Raw genomic sequence first — 27,789 nt, 5'->3', positions numbered from 1 at the left:
CAAGTGATGACGAAGGGGGCGCCTGTGCATTGTTGGAATTATTGGAAAAAACCGGATGACCTTCAATTAGATTGAGCAGGACTTGAAACATCATTGGAGAAACACGGAGCATGTGAATAAAGCGATTATGATCAGATAGAGATTTTGCGTATTCCCAAGCAATGTGCAGGGTGCTGGCTTTTGCAACAGGGGAGCGCTCTTGTAGATAACGAGTTTGTTGAATAGCAAGAATGCAAGATAAGTCGCAATGCTGCTGTACTGCTGCCTCTTCGAGTGTCATATCTGGCTGACACAAAGTACGAAGAACCATAAGCAAGAGATATGAGTGAAGGTATTGCTCGCGTGATGTTCGGAGACATGCCATTGAGTGTAATGTGGTTTCGGACAGTGTTAAGTTATCATTGATTATATAATACATTCATTCAAGTACAAAATGGGTAGTGGTATATGGGCGAGGGGGGTCGTGGGCGTGGGCGGTGGGCGTGGGCGCCCAACTTTGAACGTCCCTAATGAGACAAAGGGGTCTCAAAGACAATATATGTGACCAAGAATGCTTGGTCTATAGCACTAAATAAGTTTCTAAGGTAAGAAACTTATAATCTCAAGGGAATTCTTTTCCCTGCACTTGTCTCACTTCAAAGGAACTAACTTTACAAGTGAAATATCTGATAGGCAGATTGCTACAAATGGGAGATCATATTTTTTGGGGGGGAGAATGGGCTCTTCTTATATACATTTTGTGTGGGAAAGTAACCTAGGTTCACAAACAATAAAAAATAAGGAGGACCAATCAAAATATTGGGTCAAACCCAATAAAAGAATAAAATACAAGTGAAAGATGGAACTATGACATCATTGTGGAGCAGAACATTCTGGAATGTGGAGTAATGACATCATAATGACATCAAGAGTGACATCATTGTGGAGCAAAAGATTCCAGAACCTTCCATGAGTGAGTCAGAGTGAGTCATTGTGGAGCAGAATATTCTAGAAGGAAATGACATCATGGATGATGTCATTGTGGAGTAGAATAATCTAGAGCTTGATGACATAATATCTTTCAACAGAATACCTGCAGGAGTATCTGTGGAGTCTTATGACATCATAATGACATCATACCCTATGGGTACAATTTTATGAAGTGTCAGGTGAGTCAAAGCATCCTAATGAAAAAGTAAAGTAAAGAAACACTAGAGAAAAGTAGGTAACAAAGATAAGACAGTTGGCAGGAATTGAAACATAGTCAAAAAAATAATGCAGTTGGCAGGAATTGAAACATGGTCTTTTTGGATAGGTTTTTTATAGGCTTTGTACTTTTCTCTATGGTTTTCTCTAGCCAAAGTGAATAAGCCAAAGGCAAGGCTATACCTTAACCTTCATTTCCCTTCTCACGTCAACTAGGTCTAAATGTGATTCCCATCTCACATTAGACTTTTTCCGTCAAAATGTATTCAGATCATGAAACTTGGGGAAAACTGGAAATATGAACCATGGTTTGAAACCAAGGTATGGGTTGACTAGTCTGAGGACTAAGCTAACAGACTTTGTCTTTTGAGGGTCACCTAGTATTCATGTCCATGCATGATTCCCACATCATGCAGGACAGCGATGCCTTCCAAGGTTTGCAAGAGCTGTCCGAGGGTCAATATATGTCGGTATGTCAATGTATTGGTGTGTTGATGTGTCGAATAACAATATAAGATTTTTGCAAAGCGTCTGAAGTCCAGAAACGACGCTAATCTATCGGAACTCAAGGATAAATGAAGTGCAGAATTGGCAGCAGTCTAGCCAAACAATCATTTCAAATGAACAAAGATTGATTGCGCAGTTACAATTATACCAAGGTGACTCTACTAATTACAACTTGAAGTACAGGAAGTGAAGTGAAGTATCAGTAGCCAGCGAGCAAGATTATATCCTACTTCCATGAGAGACCGGAATCCATAGGCGAAACTAGTAGTGAGATAAGCAAGTCCGAACCTATGTAATAAGCCGCGAGGCAAGCAGAAAAGCAAGTATACATGTAATAAGCCACGATGCATACTGTTTATACATATTCCGAGGCTCCTGACAGGATGCCAATGGAATTTATCCGTGTAGCACTAAGGCGTAGTCAACATATAATTAGAATAAGGGAAAACGCACCAGCAAAGTCAAAAGGATGAGGATAGGACATGGTATGGTAACTTGTGAGGTTCGGACGGGCCTCAGAATGCAAGAACTGCCTGCGGAAGGTTCGGACAAGTGCACGGCCTTCAGAAGGTCAAGGGAGGTCGGGAAATGGTATGGATGTAGGTGTTGGATTGCCTGGTTCCGAGCCCAGCGCCGTGACCATTGTTACACCGGGTTCACAGCACCAACTTGCAGCATCATTCCATGACCTTTCCTCAGTCATTTCCATATCAGGCGATGCTTTCCTGCATTGTGCAACTTTCCTGTGCCTTGCAATGCCCTTGCATTGCTTGCTTTCCTGCGATTCCATTGCCCTATCATCCAAGAGCATCCATCCACTGTCCAGCAAGTCTCACTGGTACATATTTTTGCATTTTATTCAGAATGGCACCATATTAGAGCATGGACCCTGACTCACATACATTATTACATATATAGGACCGCATTTTTCACCCTTTACTACACCACACTTTACCCTAGTGGAGTTCCCCCATCATGTCCATAGCTAGAGTCAGAATCTATTAGCAGTCCTTTTAGTTATCATTCATTGAGCCCTTGTCTATTGCTTGTCTTATTTCGCACTTTCGCATTTTGCGTTCCCGTGCTAATCGCGCACGAGTTTCCCACACTTTGTGCTTATGTTGCTTGCCTTGCACAGCTGCTGCGCGACTGTGGATTTGTCTTCCTTGCTTCCCCTTGGATCGAACGTGCTTGTCCCTGCAAGCATAGCAGACTAGGCATTGCACCAGATCATTACATCAGCTTCTTGTGTCCCTCCCTTTGATTTATCATTTGACCAACAGCTGAGTTGATTCACCTTCAACATGTATGGGCACCCCCTTGTACTTATCCTAAGGTCACTCTAAGCAAAGAAGCTTACAAGGCACTCAGGCTTCAGTGGCATGAGAAGTCCTGTTGATTCAAAGACACCCTCGACATAGCATGGAATCAGATTGACAATGCAATGAAGACAATTGCTATGTCTCATACCATACTCTTTGTTGACGGGCACAGAACCTCACTAAACCTCATTCAAAAGCCCACAAAAACCTCCAATTACTTACTGAAGGGCAGACCAGCGGTATGAGGGTTTATTTAATCCCTCTCGTTCTCGCAGGCAGCATGTTGAAATCGGCAATAACACTACTGAGTCAGAACCGCAAGACATGCCAATTCATCAAAATTTGATGCACGCACCATTTGGCACCTATCAACCACAGCCTATCCCTCAACCCTCGATGTCACACATAGATCTTCCCTCACTCAGCAGGTATGTGCCTCCACCCATTCCCCAATTTGTGCCAGCAGCTGGTAACAGAGGGGAATTTCGAGTTGGTGCTGAGGTACAGATGTATGATGGCAGGAGTCAACCTTATTCAGGACCATATCAATGGCAGTACACTCACAATAATAATTACATGGATCATGATGCATAATGGTTGATGACAATATATTGCTGTATTCCAGACCAAGCTTCCAGTTCGACGACTCAGTACTCAACGCCAGCAGATCGAGAGCACTTGCGCAGTGCGGAGAGTCAAAGTTGACTGTGCCGGTGCTATGCCGAGGTGTGACTCGACGTGACCATATTTTGCAGATTAGCAGTCAGACCCTGAATTTTCTCGGCTTTCATCCGACACCACACACAACGTCCTAAAAATGAGGAAAAATGAGATCTATATAGAGGCGGTACGAATCTACAACACTCTAAATTTGTGGAAGATAATATGAAGTGGTTGATGAGCTACAAAAGATTTGCTGAAAATGTTGCAGATTACCCGGAGTGATAGTATTGTTACATTCGAAACGCGCTGTGACAGTGACCGAAAACACGTCACGCGCGAGGTCACTAGTCTTCCGGAACTGGCCAGTAGCTAGACCACGAGGCTCTGCTCCTGTTCGCGGCCGTCTTTTAATCAGCTCGTTCATCATGAACGGCCATCATTGGCAGCAGCAAGCTGGTCACAACGCCCGCAGCCAGCCCTCGCCAGATCCTGTAGCACATGGCCATGCTCCCAACTCGACCTACGAAGCTCACAGGCTCTTTGCTGCATACCCAACTGCTTCTGCGACGCCTTCCGCGCACAGTTAGATTTTTATACGTTTTCACACGTTAAACGCGTCTAACAATTCTCTAGTGGCAAGACACATGAATCATTTATCTGTGTCCGCACCTAACCCCACATACTTGCAACGGGCCTATCTCGAATATAACTCTGGGTCGCAATACCAGCCAGCTCCAGCACCTTCCCCGCTCTCAGAATATTCTCATGAGCTCTCCTATCTTTCAACCACTTCGATACCCACAGGTGATTCGCGTTACTGGCAGAATACAAGGGACGATTCCGTGAGGCTATTGTCCGCAGGCGTCTCGTATGTCAAAATGTTGCAATCAGCATGATAGTTCAATATTAACATCTCTAGACACAGATTAGCTTCTTCTCAGTTTGCATCTCCATGGCTACAATCTCAGCCTCAACCAACGTATCATCCTCTTCCATTTGCTCAGTCGTTGATTCAACGTATGAATCCTCCTGCCGCATACCCTACCCCACCTCCACCTGGCATTCGAAGCACTTCATCTTCTCTTGCATTCGCATTAGGACATCCGCTAACGTATCCTAACCAACCTAAACCACCCATGGAACCCGTTCATCGGCGTAAAGAGCCTGTTGCAGCATTCAACAATTTCATCGCTCAGAAGAATCGAGACATCGGAATAAAGCCAACTGAACGTGATCTCAAAGAAGACGAGCCGCAACATTCTCTCCAACTTCCATCTCAGCCTGTGGCTCCTCGGTCTGTACAACCGCAATCCAATTCCCATTTAATCGTGCAGTCAGTCCCTCGATCCCCCCAAATCCATGCTCCCCCGAGCACCCCTACGTCCACACAGTTAACTCCCTGGTCTACTGCTCGCCTTTCCGTCCCATTGGCATCCGCAGAAAACAGTTTGACTCCTCAGAAGCGAAAATATGCTGGTGAAGACAAAGGTTCTCCGCTGAAGCGCGTACACACTGTACCGTCAGAACGTCAGGAAGAATTGAATATTCAGTTTCACTCCTTACAACCTAGTACACCCTCATCGAGAACTACACCGCGTCAGGTAATGGCGTATGTAGAGTTACCTCCTATTCCAAGTGCATGGAGGACTCCTTCCAAGAAGCGGCCTCTGCCAACGTCCATGTCGACCCCTGCAGATAATCTTGATGCATCGGGGTCTGAAGATGACGATGCCCGGTACAAGTTTGGTATCCACGCTAGTGTGAGGTTGTCTGCACGTCGTACAGGTGATAGAGATGAACGAGGTAGGAAATTTGTCATTGATGCTTTATCAGATCACTCATCGTTCTTTCAGCACCTCTCGAAAAACTCTCCGCGCTTATTGAAGACATATTTGAAGCCGAAGACTCGCTGGCCGTGGACATCGACGTGTCGGAGCTTCCGAAAGAGTTCTTTTCTGCACTCACTACAGATTGCTCCCACCCCCACTTGCAAGCCAATGTGATCAAGAAATTGACGAAACATCTCAGTCAGCTCGCTCGACCTACGAAACGATCTAGACGGTCTGCCCGCGATAGCATAGACGCCCCGAGAGCGAGGAAGGCGCTAGGCGACATCGATAACAATATACTTGCAAGACTACTCAAAATTCTCGAGCGCAACATCAAAGCTGGAGAGGCACTCGATCCATTGCGTGCCTCTGCATATATCCCTCATACAGATAAAAACGCATCGCCACGAAAACCGAAGAAGAGTCCAAAAGCGCAAAGAGTTGCCCATCAAGACCGGGATGTCACAGGTTCTGCCTCACTGAGCGTTCCAGAGGAAGATTCACGCGAGTTAGAGTTGGACAGTGCTAACGTGCCTCAAGAGTTGACAGAAGCGCATCTCCACGATTTGTCAAAACAGCTAGAAGTTGCACGCGACAGTATCCTCGCCGTAGAATGTTGCGTTGCGTTATTAAGCGGAGAAGGTCTGACTAAACAGGTTTGCATTTCTGGTCAATTTTCAAGGTTGATCTAACTTCCTGACGATTTCTCCCCGCTGTCAACCTCACAATACAGCTTTACTCCGAGGAGCTCATAACTGCTTGTCTTAGTACAGTCCAGAATCAGCTAAATATGGTTCTATTCCCATTCGTCGAGGCTGTAGGAGTCGGTGGATCGTCATCACCACAACTCCAATGCATCCACAGCAACACTCATACGCACTCTGGTGATCTTCGACGGTTGCTCAGCGAACTTTTTCAGGCGGTCTCGGCTGTACTTCCGCGCATCAACGTGTTGTTCTCCGGCGAAAATATTGTGATGTCAGACGCAATCATCATTCAGACTGTGTATATTGCAATTGGGCCGTTCTTTGTGGTGGAATCAGGCGAAGGGGATATCAAGAGCAAGAAAGATAATGTGGTATTGAATACACTCGGTAATAGCGCTATGAGAGGTCTTCGGTTGGACGCACTCTCAGTCATTCGAAGTGTACGCTAGTCTTTCGTGTTTGAAACCATCACTCATTATTCGTCTAGATCTTTGCCAATCACGAAGAACAGCGATCATGGATCATCGAAGAAATTCTGTCATCACTCATCAAGCTCTCTAACAGTCATAAGAAGGCTGGGCAGTTCCGGTCAGTGAAGACTTGTAGATGTTGAATGCGAGTAAGGTTGACATGCTATGTTCAGTCTACGTGATGGTCGTTCTATTCGAACAGTCTCTGCACTACTATTTCAGCTTGTACAAACGTCTGCCCATGATGTCCGTGTTGCAGCGCGCAAGATTGCCAAACGTCGCCAGAGTCGCCAAGCTCTTCGTCGACAGGACAGCGTGACCAATGAGAGGTCGACTGAACCTTTGATGGATGAATTGGACGCGGAGGTCAGTGCTAATGCTAGCAGTATCTCATAACTAACCGCCTGTCTAGGAGATACAACTTTATATTACGGGATTAGAGTCTGCAATGAATGCCGCAAAGACGATAGTCGTGTATTTGACACAGAGGTGAGCAGAAAGTCGTTTACTTCGGTGTTGGTAACACCATGTTGCTAGGTCTGGAAAAGGGAAATTGACCAAAAATTCTAACGAAGCCGAATACCGAACCATTTTTGACAACCTTATTTCCGACCTTCTTGTCGTCCTGTATTGGCCAGAATGGCCAGCTGCAAGTTTCTTGCTCAGCATTGTTTGTAAATTCATGGTGAGTCTTGCACTCTTGACTGTAAAACCCTCTTAAACGTTGTTACAGGTTTCTTCTCTGGACGACGTGAAAACGAGCACTCAAACGGACACAAACGCTGCAAAAAGCATCGCGCTCGATCATCTCGGTGTCATTGCCGCGCGGATACGCTCAAGTTCCTTGAAGGTCAAAGCACACGACCATGACAAGCACGGTCTCCACTCTCTTGATGAGGTATGTATTTAATACGAGTCTTATCAGCAACCATTTCCTCATTTTGCAGGTTATCTCTTCCGGCGATGTTAAACACTTGGACATGCTCATATCTCGACACCAATCAATATTTTCGCATCTATATAAAAGAGCTTCTGAAGATCAGGCATATGACGTGAGTGACTTCAGTTCCACAACCACATTCCTGCTGACATGCAAAAGAGTGCCAATGACCTGACGGCGGCTACTTGGGGTCAAGAACTAGCAGTTGCACTCAGACAACTTAGCAGTTCAGCACAGGAGGAGAGCGAGGATCTACAGTCGAAGCTTTACGCCAAGCTCAAGTCCGCCCTTGGGGACGTTTGGAAGGATATGTCAAATGATGTTTTTGATGTCGGGTAGGCTTCTATCCCACCTAGCCTCTGAATCGCTCGAGTTGACACACTCTGGCAGCTCCCAGGAGGAAGTAAATAAGATTGATCATTATGCTGAAGAGATCGGGACTATTCAAACGCTAAGAAATTCTTTCGGGCCAATTCTTAATGTCGTCCTCCTTGCACTTGATGCGCCCGCTGTTTTCATGCGTACAAAAGCATTACGAGCACTTGGGCAAATTGTAAACAGTGACTCTAGCATCTTAGCAGCAGTGCGTGAACAAGTTCTTCCGGCATTTACATTTGCTGACAAGCCACAAGTCAAATGTCCGTCGGGCGATCGAAAGTCATTTACTCGATAGTTCCCCAGCTGTGCGTGACGCCGCTGTAGAACTAATTGGGAAATACATGATAGAGTCCCCGGAGGTTGTTGGGGACTATTACACAAAAATTGCCGACCGTATTGCAGTAAGAATATTCCATCGCTTAGAGGCTCTTTTAGCTGACCCTTCCAGGATACGGGACTTGGAGTTCGGAAACGTGTGATTAAACTCCTAAAACAATGTTACGCCGGCACAGAGGATCTTTCTCGACGCATTGATATCGCGACAAAGTTAGTCCTTCGCATGCTGGATGAGGATGATACAGTAAAGGATTTAGCCATCAAGACGGTTGAGGAACTATGGTTCCAGGCTGCATCGCAGAATGGACTACCTAAAAACCGTCCAGTGTTGTCATCTGGTCTCAGCCAAGACAAGGGGCCACTTCTCTCCAAGGTATCGGTCATTATGGGCGTATCAGCCAACTTTAAGGATCGGCAATCACCATTGGAAGATATGCTACATAAAGTAATATCCAGCCAAGAAGATGCTAGCGCGTCGTATCTGCGAGGGAATTACTCCGAAATTTGCGAAGTTCTCATTGATGGCCTGGTAGATGCCTCGGACTTGCCGGGATTCGTACGTGCACGTGGCTCATCGTACCGATATTGTTGACAAATTCTTTTGGCAGACTGTGCACAACTGTGTCAGGACTATATATCTATTCACTACAGCATACCCCTCTGTTCTCTCAGGAGCAAACGCGTCTACTTTGCTCCCGTATCTTAAGAACCCTTCCTCGGTAAGAATCTACCATCATAAGCACACAAAAATCTCAACGTATATCAGTCTGAAGAGCTCGTTGTGTCCGATTATTTGCTCAAGATTTTCCGTATATCAATACCTCACATGCCCAAGACTGCAGTAAAGTTTGGTCAGGAACTACAGCTTGTGTTGCAACCGATGATTGTTAAACCATCTCACATCGGTGGAGTTGTGGTAAGTTACCTGATCACTAGTATTGATTATTTACCCAGTCGTGCTATAGAGTTTGCAGGAAAGTGTAGCTTGCATGTGCGGAGCAGTGCAACATCTCACCCACGATTTTAATCGTCTAGTCGCTCTAGTCAAGTCTTGCAATGGTATAAAGACTTTTTTTGGACAGACTCATACTCACGTCATGCTCTAGCTCGATTGCAACAGGCTATCGCTCGCCCATCCTCTTACCAAATGACAGCGGTTGAAAACAGGACATTATCTATTCTCATATTCATTGTCGCTTTACTCGGTGAACATTGCGACTTTGACCGCCTCCGCGATGATTATCCAGGTAAAGCTACCGCAAATGTGTTCACGATTTCAGTAGTTTGACATTTATTCAAGACTTCGTTTCAGATTTAAACTCCGTGTCTCCTGTACCGTCTTTCAGTTTTGCTACCTGACTTACCAAACTCATTGTCATTTCTTCCAGGGACCCATCGTAGAGCACATTTATAAGAGTTTACTGGAGTTGTATGAGAAGTACAACGACGTTGGTCTAAAGGGACGCATCCTTCAGTGTCTCGGTAAGCCTCATCGCTGTCTCTGGTTCGTGGCCTTCTCATCTTCATGAAGGCTTCTTGTTCCGTGCGCAACCAACATTGATGACACTGGGGCGGTCCGCTTCCATCATGGATGATATTTTTCACTCCTCTGATCTTGAAAGTCGCGGGCGACTTTTACGAATCATGCACGACTTCTTGGTGTCCGAATCTATGAAGCACCATGAGGAGCAGAAAGGTTAGGGCCGTATTCTGTACCCTTGCACTATACTTATTGTCCGCAGGAGGCACCAAAGGCAAGGGAGTTGTGGATATGGCAGAATTGGTAGGGAACACAGATGGTTTTGCTGACTCTGGGTAGACCAAACAATCGTCCTCGCAAGGCTGTACTAATAAAGATGCAGTGTCAGCTCAGCCGTTGTTCAACGATACATATCTTCAATCTTGGATGCGGCACTGTCTCAGAACTCTCAGATTCAGAATGTTGCTGTTGACATCCTCAGCTTCACTATCAAACAGGGCCTCGCCCATCCGTTGCAAGTACGTGCTTTGGTCTTCTTATGATTGTTCACTGACCACAGCTTCGGTAGTCCTTCCCTGTCATTGTTGCATTAGAAACTTGTCCAAATGCCGCCATCAGTTCACGAGCTAATGCACTCCACGCAATACTCTGGAGTAAACACGCGTCTTTGTTGAATGCCCGATATATCATTAGTGCAAGACAGTCGTTCGACTACCAGAAAAAGATTTCCATAGACGCCGTCAAAGGTTTGACTTTACTATTTACTGTGACATGTCCTGAACGTTAGTGTAGGTTATCGAATGCAAGCAGAACCAGTGGCATTGCTCCAGAGGTGGTATTCTCTCGTGCGGGAGAAAAGAGCCTCTCGTCAAGACTTTCTGAGGGCTCTCCTAAAATCTTTTGATATCAACCCTTCTTTGAAATCATCACAGGTAATGTACTGCCTTATATCATTTCATAATGCTCACGGAAATCTAGGATGATGTTGATTTCGCAAGATACATGGCAGAGAATTTTGGCTCTCTTGACTACAGAACACAAGAGGAAGCCATTACTGTTATTAAACACTTGACTTCTGTATTATCAACCGCTGGCATGCAAGTGATCGACCTTCTTTCGCCTTCTCATCTCCTAGCGCAGCTGCACGATACTCGACCCATCCATAATGCATCTCACCAGCCACCACTGTCTGACTTTCCTACGCATTCAAATGATCAGGAAATCTCAAATGCTCCATTTTCCTTTGCCCCACCCGACATGTCCCACATCAACATTGCTGTCATGAGAAGCTCAATAATTATCGGGATTGTCATGCTTCTTAAAGCCCATCTTAAGTCTCTTTACGGGCTTTCAGAAGAGTGAGTCTTTGCACAGAAGTCCATCCATCCTACTAATCTTTATTTTCCTCTCAGGAAATGTTCTAAATTTGTGCTCGGCAAGAAGAGCGCTATTGGTGATAAACCTGCTATCAAACGTCACCAACTTCCAATCACGTGGACCCGCCTCCCTTATGCCACTACTTCTCTCGTCCAGGAGCACGACCTAACGGCTCACAGGCAGACGGTTAGTCTTCTTCCACCTTACCACCATAAGGCTGACAGTTGCTTAGTTCATTGAAGTTTGGAATGAGGATGGTGTCACTGCGGAACCTGAAGATGACGATGCATAGATTCGTAAATTTTTCCCCGCTTATTGTCGACTTATTTTAAACATCATCGTACACATTCCCACTTGTAATGTAACATAGCAATGTCACAAAATGACTTTTAATTAATGGATGCTATTCTGGTGAAGAACTCGACCTCAGAGTTTTGACGTGGAATCGTCTACAAAGAGCACAGGACCCTTGGGCATCTCACCAATAACTTCTTTAATTGCGTCATCCAGGTCTGGGTCATCTTCAAACTTCCATGGCAGTTGTCCACCATACGCCTGTGGGATATCCCTCTCATCGATTAGCGATCTCAACGTAGGACCGGGATCTTTGCCCAAGATGTGAATTTTGTTGCGAGTGCCTTCGTCGAACCAGGTCTGTGGAAGGAGGTAAGTATTAAAAGAATACAAATATACATACTTGTTAAAGACCTTGATCCAATTCCATATTGTAGGAAAGAAAGACGGTGAGTTCACGATGGCGATTGTACCTAGGGTCTCTGGATAATTCGCCGTAGCCATCGTAGAGGCCACCTGAAGATGGCTTCGTAGAGACCACATGGCAGACAATGATACCTGCTCCAAATCAATTATAGTGGTCACTGATGATACTGGTGTTGGTGCAGCGAGATGGCAGCACAACGGCAGCACAAAGCGCGTCATCGCCTCGTAAAGCACAACACTACAGCTGCCGCTTCAGGTAACGATATGTGCGTGATTTAAATGTGTACTGACATTCGCTGGTATCGGCGGTCCGAAGGCACAGACTCGAGTTCCTTCCGCAGTGGCGCGTCTAAGGAAGCAAGACGGTATACATATACCGGCAGGCCGGTCTGTGGATCACAATGTTACCATCGGATTGCTGACTCAAAGTAAATTATATCTGACCTTGTCGCGACGACCTGTCCATCGAGGGTAGAACCTCCTGGCTGATTCCATCTCGTTAGCCTCAAAGGTACGAAATAACTCGTCAACATTATGTTGTTTGCGCCACGCTTCTGTGTCAGAAAACTGCTTTTGTGCTTTGTCTACGTCATACCGCCGAGCTCGTAGAAACCGCCTGAGACAACGTAAGCCTGAATCGAGCTCGATGACACACTGTATTCTTGAAAGACTGGAACATACAGCAAAGTTATGTCATCGTGAGATGCAGCTGTGTCATCGGAGGCAGACTGGTATAATTCTGCGTTTCGGAGCTTTGCCTTGAACGCCTCGAGTGATTGTCCTCGATCGTCGTTCACAATCACACTGGGCGTTGATATTACAGCTGTTGGTACAGATTCCTCGGGGGTACTATGTGGAAGTGTATCTGGCATATTAGTGTGCCCTATGAGAGTTGAATTGACAGTCAAAGATGAAGCTTGAGGAGGAAGGGCCAGTTGAGGTTGCAACGGGCTGTTCAACTTACTGCGACTCAAATTCGATCGATGACGCAGAGTTGCTGAAAGCGGATAACATTTCTGAGTCCGTTACATAAATGAAAGACAGTGCAATGAGTGCATTATGTAGTGACTATTTACGCGACAATCAGGTTATCAAGCTTTCCACATGTCTCCCAAAGCTTCTTGAGAAGCATTTTCTCCTCCTTGTTCATGAATAGCATGATCGTGCCGAACCGCTGGACCTTCGATAACGATACCAAATATTCACGCACATCACTAGGAGCCGCGATTTGTAGATCTATGACTCGTTCAAAATGGTGAAGTATTGATGAGAGCAAAACTGGCTCTAGCGATGCTTGGAACATCTTAGGAAGGGACAATGGTGGTATTCCCTGAACAATGCAGGTTATAAACGTGGCGCTGAAAGATTAAATTACATACAGAGAGGATATTCCAACGATCTTCGTCTATCATGTGCGACTCCCACATCTTTGTGAAGTCAAAGAGAGTCATAGGAGCTTGTTGGACAGTGTTTATCATGGCTGCAAGCGAGTTGGTTACTGGAATGGCGCCAGACATTTTATCGTCCCTAGCAAGCAGTGTATGGTTGCCAGATGGTCGGAATATCCCCCCACCAACGCGTGATGGCTTTGCAGTGTCTCGTAACTGCTTAGCGTCTTTGAAACTATCCATTTTCGCTGGAGTAGTTTGCTTTTGTGGAGCTGGTGAAGTGCTCTGATGTGTTTTGATGCTTGGTTCATTAATCCGAGGTAACACCCGGGAAGAAATTGGCTGCAGCAACCCATTGTCTCCGAAACCTTCAAGCTGCTTTTCAGCATCTTCTACTGCTAGCTCTGCACCATGATGATGCGACGCTCTAGACGCATCCTCAACGATCTGTATTGGAACGCGCCTCCGCTTTATCGTTGGGGCAACCCCTGACGGACGAGTAGTGTTCTGTAGGTGAAAGATCGTTTCAACAATCACGGATTGTAATGTTTTGCAGTACCCACTGCACTATCATGCCTCTGCTTTTGCTGTTGAATTAGTTTATCGACTTCTACAAGCTCCTGCTTCACAGACTGATTGGAGGGCTCCAATTCGGATGCCCTGACAAAATCTGCAAGATAGATATTGAGATTCTTCATTATGTCTGCCTGTAATATATTGCACTCCCCTGCATGGGCTTTATCTAAACAACTGAGACCTATTCGAGCCTGACCTCTCCGAAACAGAGCTTTTACATTGTTGGGGCTTAGCTTCAAAACGGTCGTACAATCTCGTTCTGCATCCTCGTTCCTACGAACCCAGGTTAACCGGTGGCAGACTCATGAGTGATATATAACATAATAAACGTACTTGCCTAGTTTCAAGTACGCTGCTGCACGGTTGAGAGGAAATGTCGGATCATCGGCATTCGCAAGAATTGCGGATGTATAATGGCCGATCGCAGCTGGGTAATCACCCGTCTTGAAGGCTGCATTGCCCTGTAAGCCGTAAGAAGACGAGGCCTGAGCAATGTTGACGACAACTGACCTGATCCTTCGCTATTTTCGCTCTATCTGATGCCATAGAATTTGGTCTGCTGGCAATGAAAGTTCTGGTTGAAAAAGGTAAGTCAGCTAACGTAAAGCCGAGAATAATGATATAAGTACAAACTGAGTTGCGTTATATCCCTCACAGCGCCAGTCTTGGCTAAGGGTATACATTATTCGTTATTTGCGTAAGATGGCTTTCATTATTTTGTCTGCCTGCTGACAGGCCCAATTCGTTAGGAGTTCTATTGGTGTCGGCACTTGAGTGGGGGGCACTTGTCTTATAATGGTAAATGTATCGCTAGCTTGGGCCAGCAGTGCCAGCACAACGATTGTTCCCCATCGTGCGTTTCTTCCACCATGTCTCTCTCGACTAATCTTAACATTCCACGCGATGGTCAAGCGTCCGTTAGTCGTCCCATACGCTCAGCTGCGTCCCTTCCTCGCTTGCTGCACTCGCTTGGGGATGAAAATAAATCTGTCCTCAGTTTAATGGCAAATGCCGACCATATCTTTACTGGTGGTCAAGGTCAAGATATTGCGGTATGTACTAGGGTTTACTGATCAAGCTATTGTTATAATGGCTATGCTATTCAAGGTCTGGGACAGACACACATTTACACTCAAGACTTCCCTTCGTGGTCATACCGGAAGCATACTGGCCCTTGAGCTTGCGGAGGAGAAAGGCTGGCTTTTTAGTGCTTCAGGTAGGTCTTCCCTGAATACCATGATTTTCTGTATTCTTATTACCATGACTAGGTGACAGCACTGTCAGAGTATGTCTGTCTCCTTTGATAGATCGGCTTCCACTGACGGAAGTCAGGTATGGTCCACAGTAACCTTTCTACCAGTCTACATCCTGAATCCATACCTTGAAACGGGAGCAGGCGATTTATTTTCTCTTGCTTGGAACCCCGCAATGCAGATCATCTACATTGGTTGTCAGAACACTTCACTTCAATGGCAAGGGTTCTCTAAATTTCAGCTTGACCGACACGTGGAAGAGCAATGGGGCTCAGGCACATCAACTCCAACTCGTAAAGTCCACAAATTCTTCGATAGTTATCCGCAATACACCCATCGCCCTGCGGATCTTCAAGCAAACAACTTCAGCTTGTCTTCCACAACCAATCACGGCGCACTCGTTGGGACCAATGCCTTGATAAATATCTCAGCAACAAATGTCATCGATTCTGCTCATTTCGGCTATATATATTGCATGGCCCTTCTGCCTTCGACAAGGGAAGGCACAGGACACTTTGCACAAAAACCGGGGCAGAATTATTATCTTATCACTGGAAGCGGGGATGAAACCGTCAAGGTTTGTTTCATCTCAATTCAAGGGATATATCAGCCAACTTTGTACCCTTGATAGATTTGGCGCTGCAACCCATCTGGTCTCAACATGATGCACTCTTTCGATTGTCAGCATGGTGCTATACTTTCAATAGTCGCTTCTGGGGAAACCATATACGCTGGATGCCAAGATGGACACGTAAAGGTGCTTGACTTCGAAACACGAACTCTTGTTAGATCGATCATTGTTCAAGAAGTAGGCGCATTCACGTATATTTTAGTGCAAAACCTCATATCTGTATACCAGAATGTCGACGTTCTTTCGCTATCGATCATGCAGTCTGATCTTTACACGTGTTCTGCCAATGGTCACATTCACGTAGGCATGGAAATTTACTTTTTTTTCGTCGCCACCTGAATCACTTCTGTACCTGACAGAGATGGTCTTCTTCGTTTGATTGCACAGCGTCGTGGGAAGCCCACGACGGTATTGTGCTCTCCTCTGTTGTCTCTTGTTCCTCTGATCGCAAGTCGTTTTGTCTCATTACTGGGGCGAACGATGGTTTTGTTAAGGTATCGTGTTGTAGTCTTTGTCGATAACTTATGGATATTGAATCCTACAGGTTTGGGCGATTGCTCCAGAAGCCGAGGACAATCTTTCCCATTTGCACGAAGCCAGCGCATTAATACCCGATTCGGATGTTACCCAAGGCATGTTATATTACGATCTACGCCCCTCAATCATTCAATTTTGTAGGAGATACGATGACTTACGCACTCTCCAAGTTTGTGTCAATACCGAGTGTAAGCAGTGACTTGAACCACAGAGAAGACTGTCGCCAAGCCGCAATTTGGCTGAAAAAGGGCTTGAACCAGCTAGGTGCTCAGTCCGCTCTGGTGAAGCTACTTGATTCGTCCCATCCCTTTTGCTCACGTACAACAACACAGCTACCTACGCGTGAAGCGGGAAGTCCTCTTGTTCTAGGGACTTTTCATGGAACTGAAGGGAAACATCCAAAGCCAAGGATACTATTTTATGGGTACTACAACTGTTTTACAAGATTTATCTCCCCTCATGATTTAAACAACAGGCACTACGATGTTATTTCTGCTCCTCCTGAAGGGTGGGATACCGATCCCTTCATTGTGACAGGCCGTAACGGTTATCTGTATGGACGAGGGGTGACAGATAATAAGGGCCCTATCATGGCTGTAGCCTGCGCTGCTGCGGAACTGCTCCAAGACCGTGCTCTTGGCGTTGATCTAGTTTTCCTTATCGAGGGTGAGGAGGAGACTGGGAGTGCTGGATTTGTTGATGCAATAAAAGAACACAAAGTGGGATCGCGTCATGTTACGCTCGCGTGACCACGCTCATTTCCGTTATTTTTTAGCACCTGATCGGGAACATAGATGCCATCTTACTCAGGTATGTTGGTATCGATCACCTCCTTTTCTTTTTGTTCATTCGCGGTAGTAACTCCACCTGGATTTCTGAACATCATCCTTGCATCACATATGGTCTCCGCGGTGTCGTACACTCAACAATGGAGGTACGAATTTTTGCTATTACGGTACCTCAAACTAACACATGGTGCAGATAGCGAGCGGTGTGCCGGACTTGCACTCTGGTGTCGAAGGAGGTGCTGCCCCAGAGCCAATGTTTGATATGTACGTCAAACGACCCCCACGGTCAGATTCGGACTCACGTTCATCTCAGGATTCGGCTTCTTGCAACCCTGATGGATGGTGAAGGAAAAGTGGCGATACCCGATTTTTGTTCGTCACATCCACTGCGCGTCAATTTTGCTTGGCCAGGCTGATGTAACGTTTACAGATAACCGCGTTCGCCATCAGACCGAGGCCGAAAAGCAATTGTACAATATTCTGTCCAATGTGACTCAAACCCCTGGCTCTGTGTTATCATCGCGATGGAGTGAGCCGTCCTTGACTGTACATGACATAGAGGTGTCTGGACCTAGGAGTAAGTCACACATTCCACTCTTACCGAATGTTACTTATCATGTCAAGACTCAACTGTAATCCCGGGAAAGGTCACTGCGAAGGTGTCCCTCCGCATTGTTCCAGATCAGGATCTGCAAACCATCGCTCAGTCTTTGGTTAATCACCTCAGAGAGACCTTTGATGAATTCCGATCGCCTAACCAGCTTTCTGTGCGTGATGCATGTTGTCCATGATTCTGCAGCTCGTGATATCTTGTAGGTGAGCATTGACCGCACGGCTGATTGGTGGCTCGGCAATTTGGATGGCCCCTGGTTCAAAGCTCTCAATGCTGCTGTGCACGGTGAGTGGAATGTAGAACCATTACTCATCCGAGAGGGTGGCGTGAGTGATCTGTATGGGTCAGGCTTTCTCTTACTTACTGTTTATGAAGTCTATCCCATCAATTCCTTATCTAGAGAAGGAATTTGGCTGCCCAGCGCTTCACCTCCCACTAGGACAAAGCACTGTGCGTTCAGTCTTGACTGTTTCATTCCATGAAGCTGATTATCAGCAATCAAGGACCAAGCTCATTTGCCAAACGAACGCATTTCTCTGAATAATCTATCTAGGGGAAAGTCGGTAATAAAGCGTTTCTTATCAATAGCTACAAATCTTCATGCTCCGACCGAGTAAAAAATACTTGGTCTTGATATACACGTACGTCTTGCGCTCCTATTATAATTTCTGTTTTGAAATTCTACAAGAGGGTATCGTAGACAGGTAATATTAATTGCCGCTCTGCTTGCAACTACATGCCGAAATAAGAGTTATTTTGCAATTTGTTGAACCTCGTAAGTAAGAACCTTATATACATTCGTTCCAAACTTATCAGACATTTACTTGACCACTGACCATGGGTATGTGCGTGCACGTTCCTGATATTCGTCGGTTCCAGCTAGGCTAGAGATCAGCCTGGCTTGCTATAGCGATCAACCTGAAAGGTGCACGGTTCGGTTCAGTTGAAATTAAATCGACAAAGCAAGAGAAGAGAAATCACACAGACAAGCAAAAAAAGCTGCACATCAGTCGGGTGGATTGCGCTACAGAATGCTCTAGCCAGGTCCATGATTGAAATCTTGCAAGAGGTATGATGCTGATGTGTAACTACAGTGTCACGTGCCTAGTATGAAATAATGAAACCGAACTAGCATAATAGTCTAAGTCGGCTGTTTCGGGCCGGCGACGTCGTGGTAGATTCAATGATAACTGACCCACAAAGATCGCCTGACCACAGCGTAGTACTTGCTGTGCCGCAGTGGTCAAATCCAAGAAGACTCCCATGACTACTACTTTGCATTCACAACGTGCTCTACGGTGGCACCCGCCCTCTTATGACATCCGTATCGAAACTCTTCCCATTCCCGAGTATGTTGATTTCTCGCTTGTTGCATATTATAGGATCGCATTCATTTGTATTTTGTTCCAAGGATTGAGCACCCAGATGATGCGATAGTAAAGATTCAGGTTCGCAGATGTGCAGCAAACTTCATCAGCTCTTGAGTCTCAATGCACCCAAAGCTTGCTGGGCTATGCGGTAGCGATCTACATGTGTACCGTGGAACAGCGAGGCTCACAGAACCGTAAATGAATCTAGTCATCATCACAGTGCCTTCTGAACTCAAGAGATACGTTTTGTTGGCAGTTGCATTATGGGCCACGAATTTATCGGTGAAGTTGTTGCCCTTGGTGCGAGTTTTCATTCTAGCTCTACCGGTCGACCGCACTTGTATTCCGTGCTTCATGTCGGCGATAAGGTCGTCTCGCCTTTTACGGTCTCTTGTGGGGAGTGCCAGTGAGTCAGCTCTGTTTCACCAGCCTTAACTAGTATGATTCTCATGTGCCGCAGTTTTTGCAGAGTAGGATTCACGTGCCGTTGCGTCGAGTCCCGCCTATTTGGCACTCCTCTGACTCCAGGGGGACAAGCTCAATATGTTCGCGTTCCTCGGGCCGGAGGCACCTTGTACAGTCTGCAGGACATCCCTGATGGGTCTTCGCTCGCCGACTCCTCTTTGCTGTTGCTGTGCGATATCCTTCCGACCGGAGTATTTGCCGCATTTCAGGCGCTCGGTCACGCCAAAACCCTACCCTTTACAACCAGACAACCTTATCCGCTTGGTGCGAGTCCGCCGCAGATTCAAGATGTTTCATTTTTACCCTTCTTGGAAGAAGATAAATCATTGACTATGGCGGTGATAGGGCTTGGGCCTGTTGGGGTGGTGAGTTCGCTATGCTTCCCCAACACCATGTTTTGATATGGTCCACATGTCCTCACTAGTGCACGTGTATCGCTCTTCTTGACATGCTTGTCACGCGAAAACTGAACTTCAACGTGATAGCCATTGACCCGAATGAAGCCAGGAGGGCAAAAATGGCATCAATATGCTCTATCATCGGCGGTAACCAACAATTTGGCGAATTTCAGGTAGCAGACACCAGCAATGCAAAAGAACTTGTTGCAGATCTGACCAAGGGATTCGGTTGCAACGCTGTTCTTGAAGTGAGCACCGTGCAATCTAGTTGTAGATCTTGACTGAAATCGCTCGAAGGTTGTTGGCAACACCAGTGCGCTTCGACTAGCTTACGAACTTGTACGGCCATTTGGCTGCATCAATTCTGTTGGAGTTCACAGCGACCATGCTGTGCCATATAAAGGCGTTGAGCTTTATGATAAAAATGTATCGCTTGACTTTGGTCGGTGTCCAGTGCGTGCTATGTTCCCGATGGCACTGGAGCTACTCCTGAAAAGGCAGGATGTGCTGGGATCGGTGGGTGGGGAAACGAGCTTGGTGGAGAAAATAGCGTGTTTTGATGATGCGGTGCGGATATATGACGATTTTGACAAAGGGAAATGCGGGAAGGTTTTATTTGATCCGTTCAAGTAACATATACGAACCAATAGCTGTCCGGTATTGCCTTACTGATTATTGCACAAGACACAGATGTTACGTTGAACATGGAGATCACAAAGTGGCTCTTTCTCGACTCATGAAATAAGTTACGTACAGGATAATAGCGAACACGCGACAAGCGAAGAAATATTGTGTAGCGTATGGTAAGAAAACACGTTTAGGCAGCATAGAATCATGTGAACCATTATTGAGCTTGGGCCTCCTGAACAAAACACTCGTCACAATTCTGGCTCGACAAGTAAAAATAAAGGACGGACCTGGTCCACGAACTCCATGGCCTCCTCTCGCTTGATGCTCCTGATAGAACTGACCTTCTGGTTGTTGAAGAGCACACCATAGAACTTATCCGCGGTGACCAACATTTCTGGCCTGAAAGTAGTCGTAATGAACTGAGCCGAATGCGAAAGAGATTTGATCATGTCTAGACAGAGATCAGCGTCAATTTATGATGTGCCACATGGCACCTACTCGCGACGGCGGTTCGATACTGCGCATCCAGATTTGCGTCAATCTACACAAAACAACGTAACCTAACAGCATATCACGTGTAATTGTTTCAACGCACCTCATCAAATAAGTAGAAAGGAGCTGGATCACACTTCTGGATAGCGAAAACTGGAGAAAAAGCTCAAAAACATGGTTATGTCTCAACAGAAACGCAGTTACCTGTCGCGAGTGCGACGAGGGATTTTTGACCCCCTGATAGCTGCTGTATCCGAAGTCCTTCATCGACCTTGGAGTTGAAGGATACCTATCATACGATAAGTAAAACAGCAAAACGGTTGCATAACGATTACCTTTATTGATATGCCAGTGTAATTGTCAATGCTACTTTGCTGCGTATCATCTCCTTCGTCCATAGCGTCATCTCCATCCTGTAGCAAAATAAGTGAAGTGATTCCATGTATAATTGTCATATTTACCTGGTCTATCCGACGTTGAATGATCAACCGCCCACGACCAGCAGGAACGAGTTTGTCGAAGACCTCTTCAAAATTGCTGGCGACTTGTTTGAACGTTCGCTCGATGGCTTCATCCTTTCGCTGGTCCAGTACTTGTACAAGCTCCTCGATCGACACGGCTGACTTGTCTAGATCTTCTCTGCGCTGCAAGAGTTGGTCTCGCTGTTTTGTGAAAGAATTATACTGCTCGAAAGCCTTTTTATTCACATGCGCAAATTTCTTCAGCCCTTCATTGGTAGTGTGTAGTTTCTTCACCAACTAAGTGGTTGGATCATTAGCACAAAGTTCAGAGATGAACAGTTGATGAATCCGCACTCGATCAAGTTTTTCGTTCGTATACTTCTCAAAGGCTTCCTCTGGAAGTACACCCAGATCTCGGATATTGCGGTTGCACTCCTCCTTACGACCGACAAGCATCTGTTTCTTCGCCAGGTATCTCTCGGTGTTCTTCTGCAGCTTCGTGACACTGCGACTGTCCTCTGATTGTTGATTCTGGGCCTTCTCCAAGTTGGATCGAAGTTCCTGTAGGTCAGCCGTTAATTTATCAAAATCCCTTTCTGCTTCTGTGGGAATACACTTGGTACACGCGGACACAAGAAACTAGTCAGGAGCGAACCTTGTGCGCGCTTTATCGAAGTGGATATAGAAGAATCGAGGGACTTGAGTTCACGCAATCGCGCATCCAGATTATCGGCGGATGAAACTTCTCCATTTGCCGAGTCACCCAATGATTCCAATGTTGCCTGCAGCTCATTCTCTTTCCGCCGGAAGCTTTCATTGAGCTCGATTTCCAATAGGTTTTTACGGCTATCAAGCTATGCGTAACATTAGCTATGTATTTTGAAATGGGTTTTGTTAATGAACCTACTTCTATTCTCGATTTGCTTAGCTCGAGCACTCTTTTGCGTATTTCATCCACTTGTTGACCAAGAGTATCAATCAGATTGGCTTCGTCATCTGTCAGTGCCCGTGTAAGGGGGCTCGCAAGCTCAGTGTAGTACCCCTGTAGCCTCTGTACAATGCCGCTCAGCTCCGTCTCCAATTCATCCGCTTCATTTTCCAGAGTTACAACGCCCGCGCCCAATCTTTCGCGCTCCCTTGAGAGCGATAACAAGTCCGAAAGGAGGACCTCGCGTGCTTCCTTTGCCTGCGCTTGCTGAACGCTGAGGACTTGTATTTTCCCTGTCACCTTCGTGATCTCCTGCTCGAGTGTGGTGATGGCAGCTTTGACTTCTTTGGCACGCTTATCTTCCGCGTCAAACTTAGAGCGCCATGTTGCTACATTCTTAACAGCTTCAATGCGCGAGCGGCGCACGTCGTGGTAACCTCCTGTAAGAGCACCCTTACGATCAACCTTATCACCGTCCAGCGTGATGGTGTTAACACCATGGCTCTTGACGTACGCAGCAGCAACTGTGAGATCGCGGCATACCCAGGTCTTGCCAAAAACCTGCTGGAATGCCTTAGCATGTGCAGAATCATACGAGAGCTTCTCGAGGAGAGGAAGGGCATCTTGATTGGGAGGAATAGTGGGCTGTTTGGGTTTGAGGCGATTGAGAGGCATGAAAGTCACACGACCGTTCTTTTCCCGTAGCATGATGTCGAGGACCTTCTGTGCAGTTGCGTCAGTATCGACGACGACGTGAAACAGACTGTGAGGTGTGAGCATAAGTAGAGATTGATGTAAATAGACTGGTGTACCTGTTTCCAGCGGTAAGTTCGATAGCGGTGCTAAACGTCGAGTCTGGTATCTCGAAAAGACGGTATAATGGGCCGTATACACCATCCAGGTTGTGTTGCTTTGCAATCCTGTCAACTGCGCGGAGACCAGAGCCAGTGTCCTAAAACAATAAATGAATATTCATCAATTGAGGGCGCGCGTATACTCACTTTGTCCATCATACCCGCAAGGTTGCGTTCAGCAGCCCTCAATTCGTCACTGGCATGCGCGAGTAGCCCATCCAATTTGGTGTCCTCACGCCACAACTCCTTCCTGCGCTCAATAAGTTCGGTCTGCTGCTCTTTGAGTGCTGTGACCTGCTCTCCAATGTCTTTCACACGTGTTCTACCATCTTCCAAGCTCCCCTGGATGTTATCAATTCTCCGCTCCATCTCAGCAACGTTCTGCATTTTCTGTGTGGCATCTTTCCGAGTAGAATCGAGTGCTGCAGAACGCGCCCGTTGATATGCCTCTATACTTGTGATCTCCTGTTTGAGGTATGCATCGCGCTCTGTCTTTGTCCGGAAGCGGTTGACACGGCCTTGCTTTGCAAAGAGTGCGTTTAGCTGAGTACGAGCCTCCTCCATCTTACGCTTTTCTGCGATTTCCTTTGTGCGGGCTCTCTCCCATTGTGGAGTCAATTCACGTAGTTCGCGCTCCTTGCCCCGCGTAACTTCCTGTACGGACTCAAGCTCTTGTTTAAGTGCGCTATCGTCACGCTCGCCTGTTTCACGGAGATCGGCAACTATGCACTCGAGTTCTGTACGAGCGCGGATGAATTCATTGAGCTCGGATTGAGCATCTTTCCGTGATATTTGGAGAGACCGGAGGGAATGTTTCGCTTGCGAGATTTGCTGCTCTAGGCGCTATGACTATGTCAATGGTAAACTCAATGAGAGAGAAGGTTGGACGGACCTGTATCTCCTTCTCCCTGGTATCAAACTGCTCTCTTCTCATGTTGGCACCGTGCACTTCTCCTCGCCTCTCTTCGTCAATCTCCTCCAAAGCTTCTCCAACCTCCTCCAACTCTCTCTGATACAGTGCATACTCAAGACACCGGCGCTCCTTGTCCTTGTCCTGAAACTCGCGCAGCTCCTCCTTTTCCTCCTCTAGTTCTGTCAGACGAGAGTCAATGTAGTCGATAAGTTCATTGATCTTTGTGCGTTTGGCATCAGTCTCAGCCATGATGCGAAGAGATTCGGTACGACGTTGTTCGTAAACTTTGGTGCCAGCAACTTCTTTCAATAGGGCAAGACGCTCGTGGTCTTTTGCGTTTGTAAGGGCAGTAATCTGAAATATTCTGTTAGCAGAGTATGGGAGGGTCAGGTAGCACGCACTCGTCCTTGGGGAACGATGTAATATGGATTAGACTTTGAGAATCCTGCACTCTCAAGGAGATTCATGACGTCAGCTTTGCTAGCGCTTTTCTTGTCGAGACTGTATTCATCCTTCTTGAGACCAATGGTACGTCTTAGTATGACTTCTTCGCGACCGGTTGGAAATCGATTGTCAGAGTTGTCAAAAACAATCTCGACTGGTTGTATATGAAAGGATGCTAAAAGATCTGAACTGGATATCCGTACCGTATGCAGATAGTGTGGTCGTGACAGAAACACCTTCATGCAGGAGAGCCTGCCGCTCCTCTCTGGACATAGAGGTGTATGCATCGGACAATACAAAGCGAATGGCTGGGAGAGTGGAGGTGTAAGATTGAGAGAAATCATTCAATTGTAAAATTTGCACCTGCAAAGAAGTTGCTCTTGCCTGAGCCATTTCTACCTACGACGACATTATGACGAGGGGAGAAGGGCTCTATCTGTGTCTGATCACGGTCTGGTATAAACAGTGCGTAAAGCGAGATATCACCGGATAATGAATGGTCAAACTTACAGGACTTAAATCCCTGAATTGTCAATGTCTTGATATACATTAAAGCTGGCGCGTACTCAATGCGTGCTGTATAGTAATATCTGGTAGACGCGTACACCGATGATGGTAGTGACGCGTGTGACACGTGCCACAAATGCTCCAATTGCTTGTCACATATCACCTGACTCTGTGACAGGTGTTATCATAATACTCAGGGATATTCCGACTGCAACTGTATAGTAGTTCGGGGATTGGCGATTTACCTGATCATCGGCCTTCCAGTAATACAGGCGACGGGCAGAGTAACTTCAAAATCAACATGGCCCCTACTAATGTCAAGGCCAAGGCCGCCAAAAAGGCTGCTTTGCAGGGCGTGCACTCGCATTCGACGCGAAAGCAGCGATACTCTGTGACATTCCACCGTCCCAAGACACTCCGCCTGCCCAGGAATCCCAAGTACCCTCGCAAATCCATTCCCCATGCACCACGAATGGACCAGTTCCGAACCATCGTCTCGTACGTTCTATGCCTATAGATATAATACAAATTGATTTTTGATTGTTTAATGACAGTCCACTGAACACGGAGTCGGCGATGAAGAAGATCGAGGAGCACAACACCCTCGTCTTTATTGTTGACATAAAGTCGAATAAGCGACAAATCAAGGACGCAGTGAAAAAACTTTACGATGTTCAGGCCGCTAAAATCAACACCCTGATTCGGTTCGTCTCCGTGCAACGAGCTTTAACATTACATACAACCTGATTACCCTTAGACCTGATGGGAAGAAGAAGGCATACGTTCGGCTCACGTCTGACCACGACGCTCTGGATGTTGCAAACAAGGTGATTCACCGCCAACGTGCTGTTGATGTTGTTATTAATTATACTTTAGATCGGATTCATCTAAGTCTGTTGTTGCATTTTCTACCATTTTGTCGTGTATTGTCATACTATTCAATCATATGCACCTTGATGACTTTTCCCCTAGTTGTGATGTCGTTTCGAATCGTAGTTACAAAATATGTTAAGTCAACAAGTTTCCTTCGGCACAAACGTATTTTGGACTGAAAAGCTAAAAACGTTTCTGTAACCGAGATCATTTATCATGTTAGTTACCGTGTGATCGTGATTTGGTAGGAAGCCTGCGCCCATGCGCGCTATTAAGAACTGTTTGTCTTGTTCCTCCCCTCGTTTTCAGATTTCTGGTCTCAAATTTTGCTGCTCCTGTGACGCTGCCGGCGACGTCTTGTCAATTATCGGCCAACTGGTTTCTAGGATTCAAGCATCTTCGTATTTCAAAATATCTTAGAACCTATTTTTTGCTCTCTTTTGAGAGAGCAGAAACGCACACTCGTTCTATCCTTAGCGGACCCAAAGTCGCGCTGTCCTTGCTATCCAGCAATATTCTATCATCTCTATGTATTCTGTTATCTATTTTCTCCTTGCAACCGTGTTTTCCTCCCTCGTCATTCCCCAGGTCGATGCACGACACTCGTCGGCTTCCAACTCTCACGCAAGGCGATCTTTGGCATTCAAGAAAAGAGTTCCTGACGGCATTTTAAGTGGTCTTGGTACGTGTTTTGTCATTATTATTTAGTCTGGGTGATGTTCTAATTAGCCGTTTCTCAGATAACATATTCAGTGGGATTGGAAGCGGACTTGGCTCGCCGCCTTCTGCAGCCAGCAGTACGACAGTCTCGTCCACAGGCAGTGGTACACCCACTACAAGCTCCGCCCCCTTAACCTCTGCGTCACCGACAAGCTCGTCATGCGTTGGACTTTTGGGGTTAGGTATAGGTTGTACTCCGCCAACGACTACCCCGTCTAGCTCGGCAACGTCAATTTCTACCACCACTGCTGCTGCATCATCCAACTCCAATCCATCATCTACCACAACATCATCTTGCAACGGACTACTTGGTTTGGGCCTTGGTTGCTCACCTCCCCCGTCATCTCCCACTTTGAGCCAACCAACTTCGAGCACGCCTGCAAGTTCCGGTTCTGTTGCTACCAGTTCGGCGGCTCCCGCTACAACATCATCTTGCAATGGACTTCTTGGTCTTGGGATTGGTTGTCCAGCTCCCTCTTTATCTTCCACTTCGATCCAACCAGCTTCGAGCCCACCTGCAAGTTTCGGTTCTGTTGCGACCAGTTCAGCGGCTCCCGCTACAACATCATCTTGCAATGGACTTCTTGGTTTGGGGATTGGTTGCCCAGCTCCTTCATCTCCCGCTTTGAGCCAACCGGCTTCGAGCGTGCCTGTAAGTTCTAATTCTGTTGCCACGAGTTCGGCGGCTTCCACCACAATGACATCTTGCGATGGACTCCTTGGTCTGGGGATTGGTTGCCCAGCTCCCACTTCGACTCAACCAGTCTCAAGCGCACCTGTAAGTTCTGGTTCTGCCGCCTTGAGTTCGGCGGCTCCTACCACAGCGTCGTCTTGTGATGGGCTACTTGGCCTTGGCCTTGGTTGTCCACTTCCCACTTCGACATCTGCCACCTCCAGCCAATCAGCTTCAAGCCCACCCGTAACTTCCGGTTCTCCTGCCACTAGTCCGGTTGTTTCCACCACGTCGTCGTCGTCGTGTGATGGGCTACTTGGCCTTGGCCTTGGTTGTCCACTTCCCACTTCGACATCTGCCA

At 46.5% G+C, this 27,789-nt stretch overlaps 7 protein-coding genes across 7 annotated transcripts; 4 read left to right on the top strand and 3 right to left on the bottom strand.

Moving 5' to 3' along the window:
* The first annotated feature begins 4,010 nt into the window (after positions 1 to 4,010).
* EDB93DRAFT_1154179 (uncharacterized protein) lies at positions 4,011 to 11,592 on the top strand. The gene is made up of 29 exons (XM_041449819.1): positions 4,011 to 4,259; positions 4,311 to 4,545; positions 4,597 to 5,480; positions 5,531 to 6,162; positions 6,240 to 6,653; positions 6,701 to 6,801; positions 6,857 to 7,049; positions 7,096 to 7,172; positions 7,221 to 7,368; positions 7,417 to 7,581; positions 7,631 to 7,735; positions 7,783 to 7,958; positions 8,014 to 8,206; positions 8,256 to 8,402; positions 8,450 to 8,893; positions 8,946 to 9,056; positions 9,104 to 9,253; positions 9,303 to 9,396; positions 9,444 to 9,584; positions 9,638 to 9,669; positions 9,726 to 9,819; positions 9,869 to 10,033; positions 10,080 to 10,152; positions 10,200 to 10,335; positions 10,386 to 10,563; positions 10,610 to 10,749; positions 10,796 to 11,175; positions 11,230 to 11,380; positions 11,427 to 11,592. Exons 1-29 carry the CDS (start codon positions 4,103 to 4,105, stop codon positions 11,484 to 11,486), a joined length of 5,976 nt encoding a protein of 1,991 aa, XP_041306380.1. The 5' UTR covers positions 4,011 to 4,102; the 3' UTR covers positions 11,487 to 11,592.
* EDB93DRAFT_1154169 (CRAL/TRIO domain-containing protein) lies at positions 11,593 to 12,901 on the bottom strand. The gene is made up of 5 exons (XM_041449818.1): positions 12,596 to 12,901; positions 12,359 to 12,530; positions 12,206 to 12,303; positions 11,903 to 12,152; positions 11,593 to 11,848 (listed from the first exon to the last, which is right to left on the bottom strand). Exons 1-5 carry the CDS (start codon positions 12,784 to 12,786, stop codon positions 11,621 to 11,623), a joined length of 939 nt encoding a protein of 312 aa, XP_041306379.1. The 5' UTR covers positions 12,787 to 12,901; the 3' UTR covers positions 11,593 to 11,620.
* EDB93DRAFT_1154165 (uncharacterized protein) lies at positions 12,902 to 14,540 on the bottom strand. The gene is made up of 7 exons (XM_041449817.1): positions 14,512 to 14,540; positions 14,389 to 14,452; positions 14,212 to 14,339; positions 14,035 to 14,151; positions 13,866 to 13,977; positions 13,294 to 13,809; positions 12,902 to 13,244 (listed from the first exon to the last, which is right to left on the bottom strand). The coding sequence occupies exons 2-7, from the start codon at positions 14,422 to 14,424 to the stop codon at positions 12,987 to 12,989; spliced, it is 1,167 nt and encodes a 388-aa protein (XP_041306378.1). The 5' UTR covers positions 14,425 to 14,452; positions 14,512 to 14,540; the 3' UTR covers positions 12,902 to 12,986.
* On the top strand, positions 14,541 to 18,602 carry EDB93DRAFT_1154158 (glutathione degradosome). Its single transcript, XM_041449816.1, has 22 exons — positions 14,541 to 14,930; positions 14,986 to 15,094; positions 15,147 to 15,163; positions 15,211 to 15,708; positions 15,763 to 15,939; positions 15,991 to 16,062; positions 16,122 to 16,256; positions 16,307 to 16,394; positions 16,441 to 16,580; positions 16,632 to 16,723; positions 16,775 to 17,018; positions 17,075 to 17,109; positions 17,158 to 17,233; positions 17,281 to 17,351; positions 17,401 to 17,459; positions 17,518 to 17,664; positions 17,712 to 17,854; positions 17,904 to 18,026; positions 18,076 to 18,150; positions 18,204 to 18,341; positions 18,405 to 18,475; positions 18,535 to 18,602. The coding sequence occupies exons 1-20, from the start codon at positions 14,748 to 14,750 to the stop codon at positions 18,315 to 18,317; spliced, it is 2,598 nt and encodes an 865-aa protein (XP_041306377.1). The 5' UTR covers positions 14,541 to 14,747; the 3' UTR covers positions 18,318 to 18,341; positions 18,405 to 18,475; positions 18,535 to 18,602.
* A 294-nt stretch (positions 18,603 to 18,896) lies between these two features.
* Positions 18,897 to 20,638, top strand: EDB93DRAFT_1154114 (chaperonin 10-like protein). Its single transcript, XM_041449815.1, has 7 exons — positions 18,897 to 19,049; positions 19,112 to 19,148; positions 19,203 to 19,264; positions 19,327 to 19,476; positions 19,531 to 19,900; positions 19,960 to 20,181; positions 20,231 to 20,638. The coding sequence occupies exons 1-7, from the start codon at positions 18,964 to 18,966 to the stop codon at positions 20,564 to 20,566; spliced, it is 1,263 nt and encodes a 420-aa protein (XP_041306376.1). The 5' UTR covers positions 18,897 to 18,963; the 3' UTR covers positions 20,567 to 20,638.
* On the bottom strand, positions 20,639 to 25,300 carry EDB93DRAFT_1154112 (RecF/RecN/SMC). Its single transcript, XM_041449814.1, has 17 exons — positions 25,166 to 25,300; positions 25,019 to 25,108; positions 24,859 to 24,963; positions 24,613 to 24,809; positions 24,191 to 24,565; positions 23,446 to 24,141; positions 23,257 to 23,396; positions 22,424 to 23,207; positions 22,172 to 22,370; positions 21,871 to 22,118; positions 21,517 to 21,813; positions 21,391 to 21,468; positions 21,260 to 21,344; positions 21,159 to 21,208; positions 21,062 to 21,104; positions 20,851 to 21,014; positions 20,639 to 20,795 (listed from the first exon to the last, which is right to left on the bottom strand). Exons 1-17 carry the CDS (start codon positions 25,203 to 25,205, stop codon positions 20,778 to 20,780), a joined length of 3,609 nt encoding a protein of 1,202 aa, XP_041306375.1. The 5' UTR covers positions 25,206 to 25,300; the 3' UTR covers positions 20,639 to 20,777.
* A 96-nt stretch (positions 25,301 to 25,396) lies between these two features.
* Positions 25,397 to 26,257, top strand: EDB93DRAFT_1154108 (putative 60S ribosomal protein L25). Its single transcript, XM_041449813.1, has 4 exons — positions 25,397 to 25,660; positions 25,717 to 25,866; positions 25,920 to 25,989; positions 26,039 to 26,257. The coding sequence occupies exons 1-4, from the start codon at positions 25,464 to 25,466 to the stop codon at positions 26,051 to 26,053; spliced, it is 432 nt and encodes a 143-aa protein (XP_041306374.1). The 5' UTR covers positions 25,397 to 25,463; the 3' UTR covers positions 26,054 to 26,257.
* Positions 26,258 to 27,789: the final 1,532 nt, after the last annotated feature.

This window comes from Suillus bovinus, assembly GCF_016758785.1.
Source record: "Suillus bovinus strain UH-Sbo-P2 chromosome Unknown EDB93scaffold_39, whole genome shotgun sequence".
Lineage (NCBI taxonomy): Eukaryota > Fungi > Basidiomycota > Agaricomycetes > Boletales > Suillaceae > Suillus > Suillus bovinus.
The sequence above is the reverse complement of the archived record's forward strand: the minus strand, read 5'-3'. Positions and strand labels throughout refer to the sequence as shown.

Bases quoted from the DNA above. Each gene is read 5' to 3' on its own strand.
- EDB93DRAFT_1154179 (XM_041449819.1), top strand. From the start codon at position 4,103: ATGAACGGCCATCATTGGCAGCAGCAAGCTGGTCACAACGCCCGCAGC. The intron at 9,820-9,868 runs GTAAGCCTCATC...ATCTTCATGAAG, and splicing joins ACGCATCCTTCAGTGTCTCG to GCTTCTTGTTCCGTGCGCAA. The intron at 11,381-11,426 runs GTTAGTCTTCTT...ACAGTTGCTTAG, and splicing joins TAACGGCTCACAGGCAGACG to TTCATTGAAGTTTGGAATGA.
- EDB93DRAFT_1154169 (XM_041449818.1), bottom strand. From the start codon at position 12,786: ATGCCAGATACACTTCCACATAGTACCCCCGAGGAATCTGTACCAACA. The intron at 12,153-12,205 runs GTCAGTACACAT...CGGCAGCTGTAG, and splicing joins GACCGCCGATACCAGCGAAT to TGTTGTGCTTTACGAGGCGA. The intron at 11,849-11,902 runs GTCTTTAACAAG...CTCCTTCCACAG, and splicing joins CAATATGGAATTGGATCAAG to ACCTGGTTCGACGAAGGCAC.
- EDB93DRAFT_1154165 (XM_041449817.1), bottom strand. From the start codon at position 14,424: ATGGCATCAGATAGAGCGAAAATAGCGAAGGATCAG. The intron at 14,340-14,388 runs GTCAGTTGTCGT...TACGGCTTACAG, and splicing joins CGAAAATAGCGAAGGATCAG to GGCAATGCAGCCTTCAAGAC. The intron at 13,810-13,865 runs GTGGGTACTGCA...TTTCACCTACAG, and splicing joins AGCAGAGGCATGATAGTGCA to AACACTACTCGTCCGTCAGG.
- EDB93DRAFT_1154158 (XM_041449816.1), top strand. From the start codon at position 14,748: ATGTCTCTCTCGACTAATCTTAACATTCCACGCGATGGTCAAGCGTCC. The intron at 16,063-16,121 runs GTAGGCATGGAA...TGTACCTGACAG, and splicing joins CTGCCAATGGTCACATTCAC to AGATGGTCTTCTTCGTTTGA. The intron at 17,019-17,074 runs GTGGGATCGCGT...GTTATTTTTTAG, and splicing joins ATGCAATAAAAGAACACAAA to CACCTGATCGGGAACATAGA.
- EDB93DRAFT_1154114 (XM_041449815.1), top strand. From the start codon at position 18,964: ATGACTACTACTTTGCATTCACAACGTGCTCTACGGTGGCACCCGCCC. The intron at 19,050-19,111 runs GTATGTTGATTT...TTTTGTTCCAAG, and splicing joins GAAACTCTTCCCATTCCCGA to GATTGAGCACCCAGATGATG. The intron at 19,149-19,202 runs GTTCGCAGATGT...ATGCACCCAAAG, and splicing joins ATGCGATAGTAAAGATTCAG to CTTGCTGGGCTATGCGGTAG.
- EDB93DRAFT_1154112 (XM_041449814.1), bottom strand. From the start codon at position 25,205: ATGTATATCAAGACATTGACAATTCAGGGATTTAAGTCCT. The intron at 25,109-25,165 runs GTAAGTTTGACC...TGTTTATACCAG, and splicing joins AATTCAGGGATTTAAGTCCT to ACCGTGATCAGACACAGATA. The intron at 21,015-21,061 runs GTAGGTGCCATG...ATCTCTGTCTAG, and splicing joins GTATCGAACCGCCGTCGCGA to ACATGATCAAATCTCTTTCG.
- EDB93DRAFT_1154108 (XM_041449813.1), top strand. From the start codon at position 25,464: ATGGCCCCTACTAATGTCAAGGCCAAGGCCGCCAAAAAGGCTGCTTTG. The intron at 25,661-25,716 runs GTACGTTCTATG...GTTTAATGACAG, and splicing joins CAGTTCCGAACCATCGTCTC to TCCACTGAACACGGAGTCGG. The intron at 25,867-25,919 runs GTTCGTCTCCGT...GATTACCCTTAG, and splicing joins AAAATCAACACCCTGATTCG to ACCTGATGGGAAGAAGAAGG.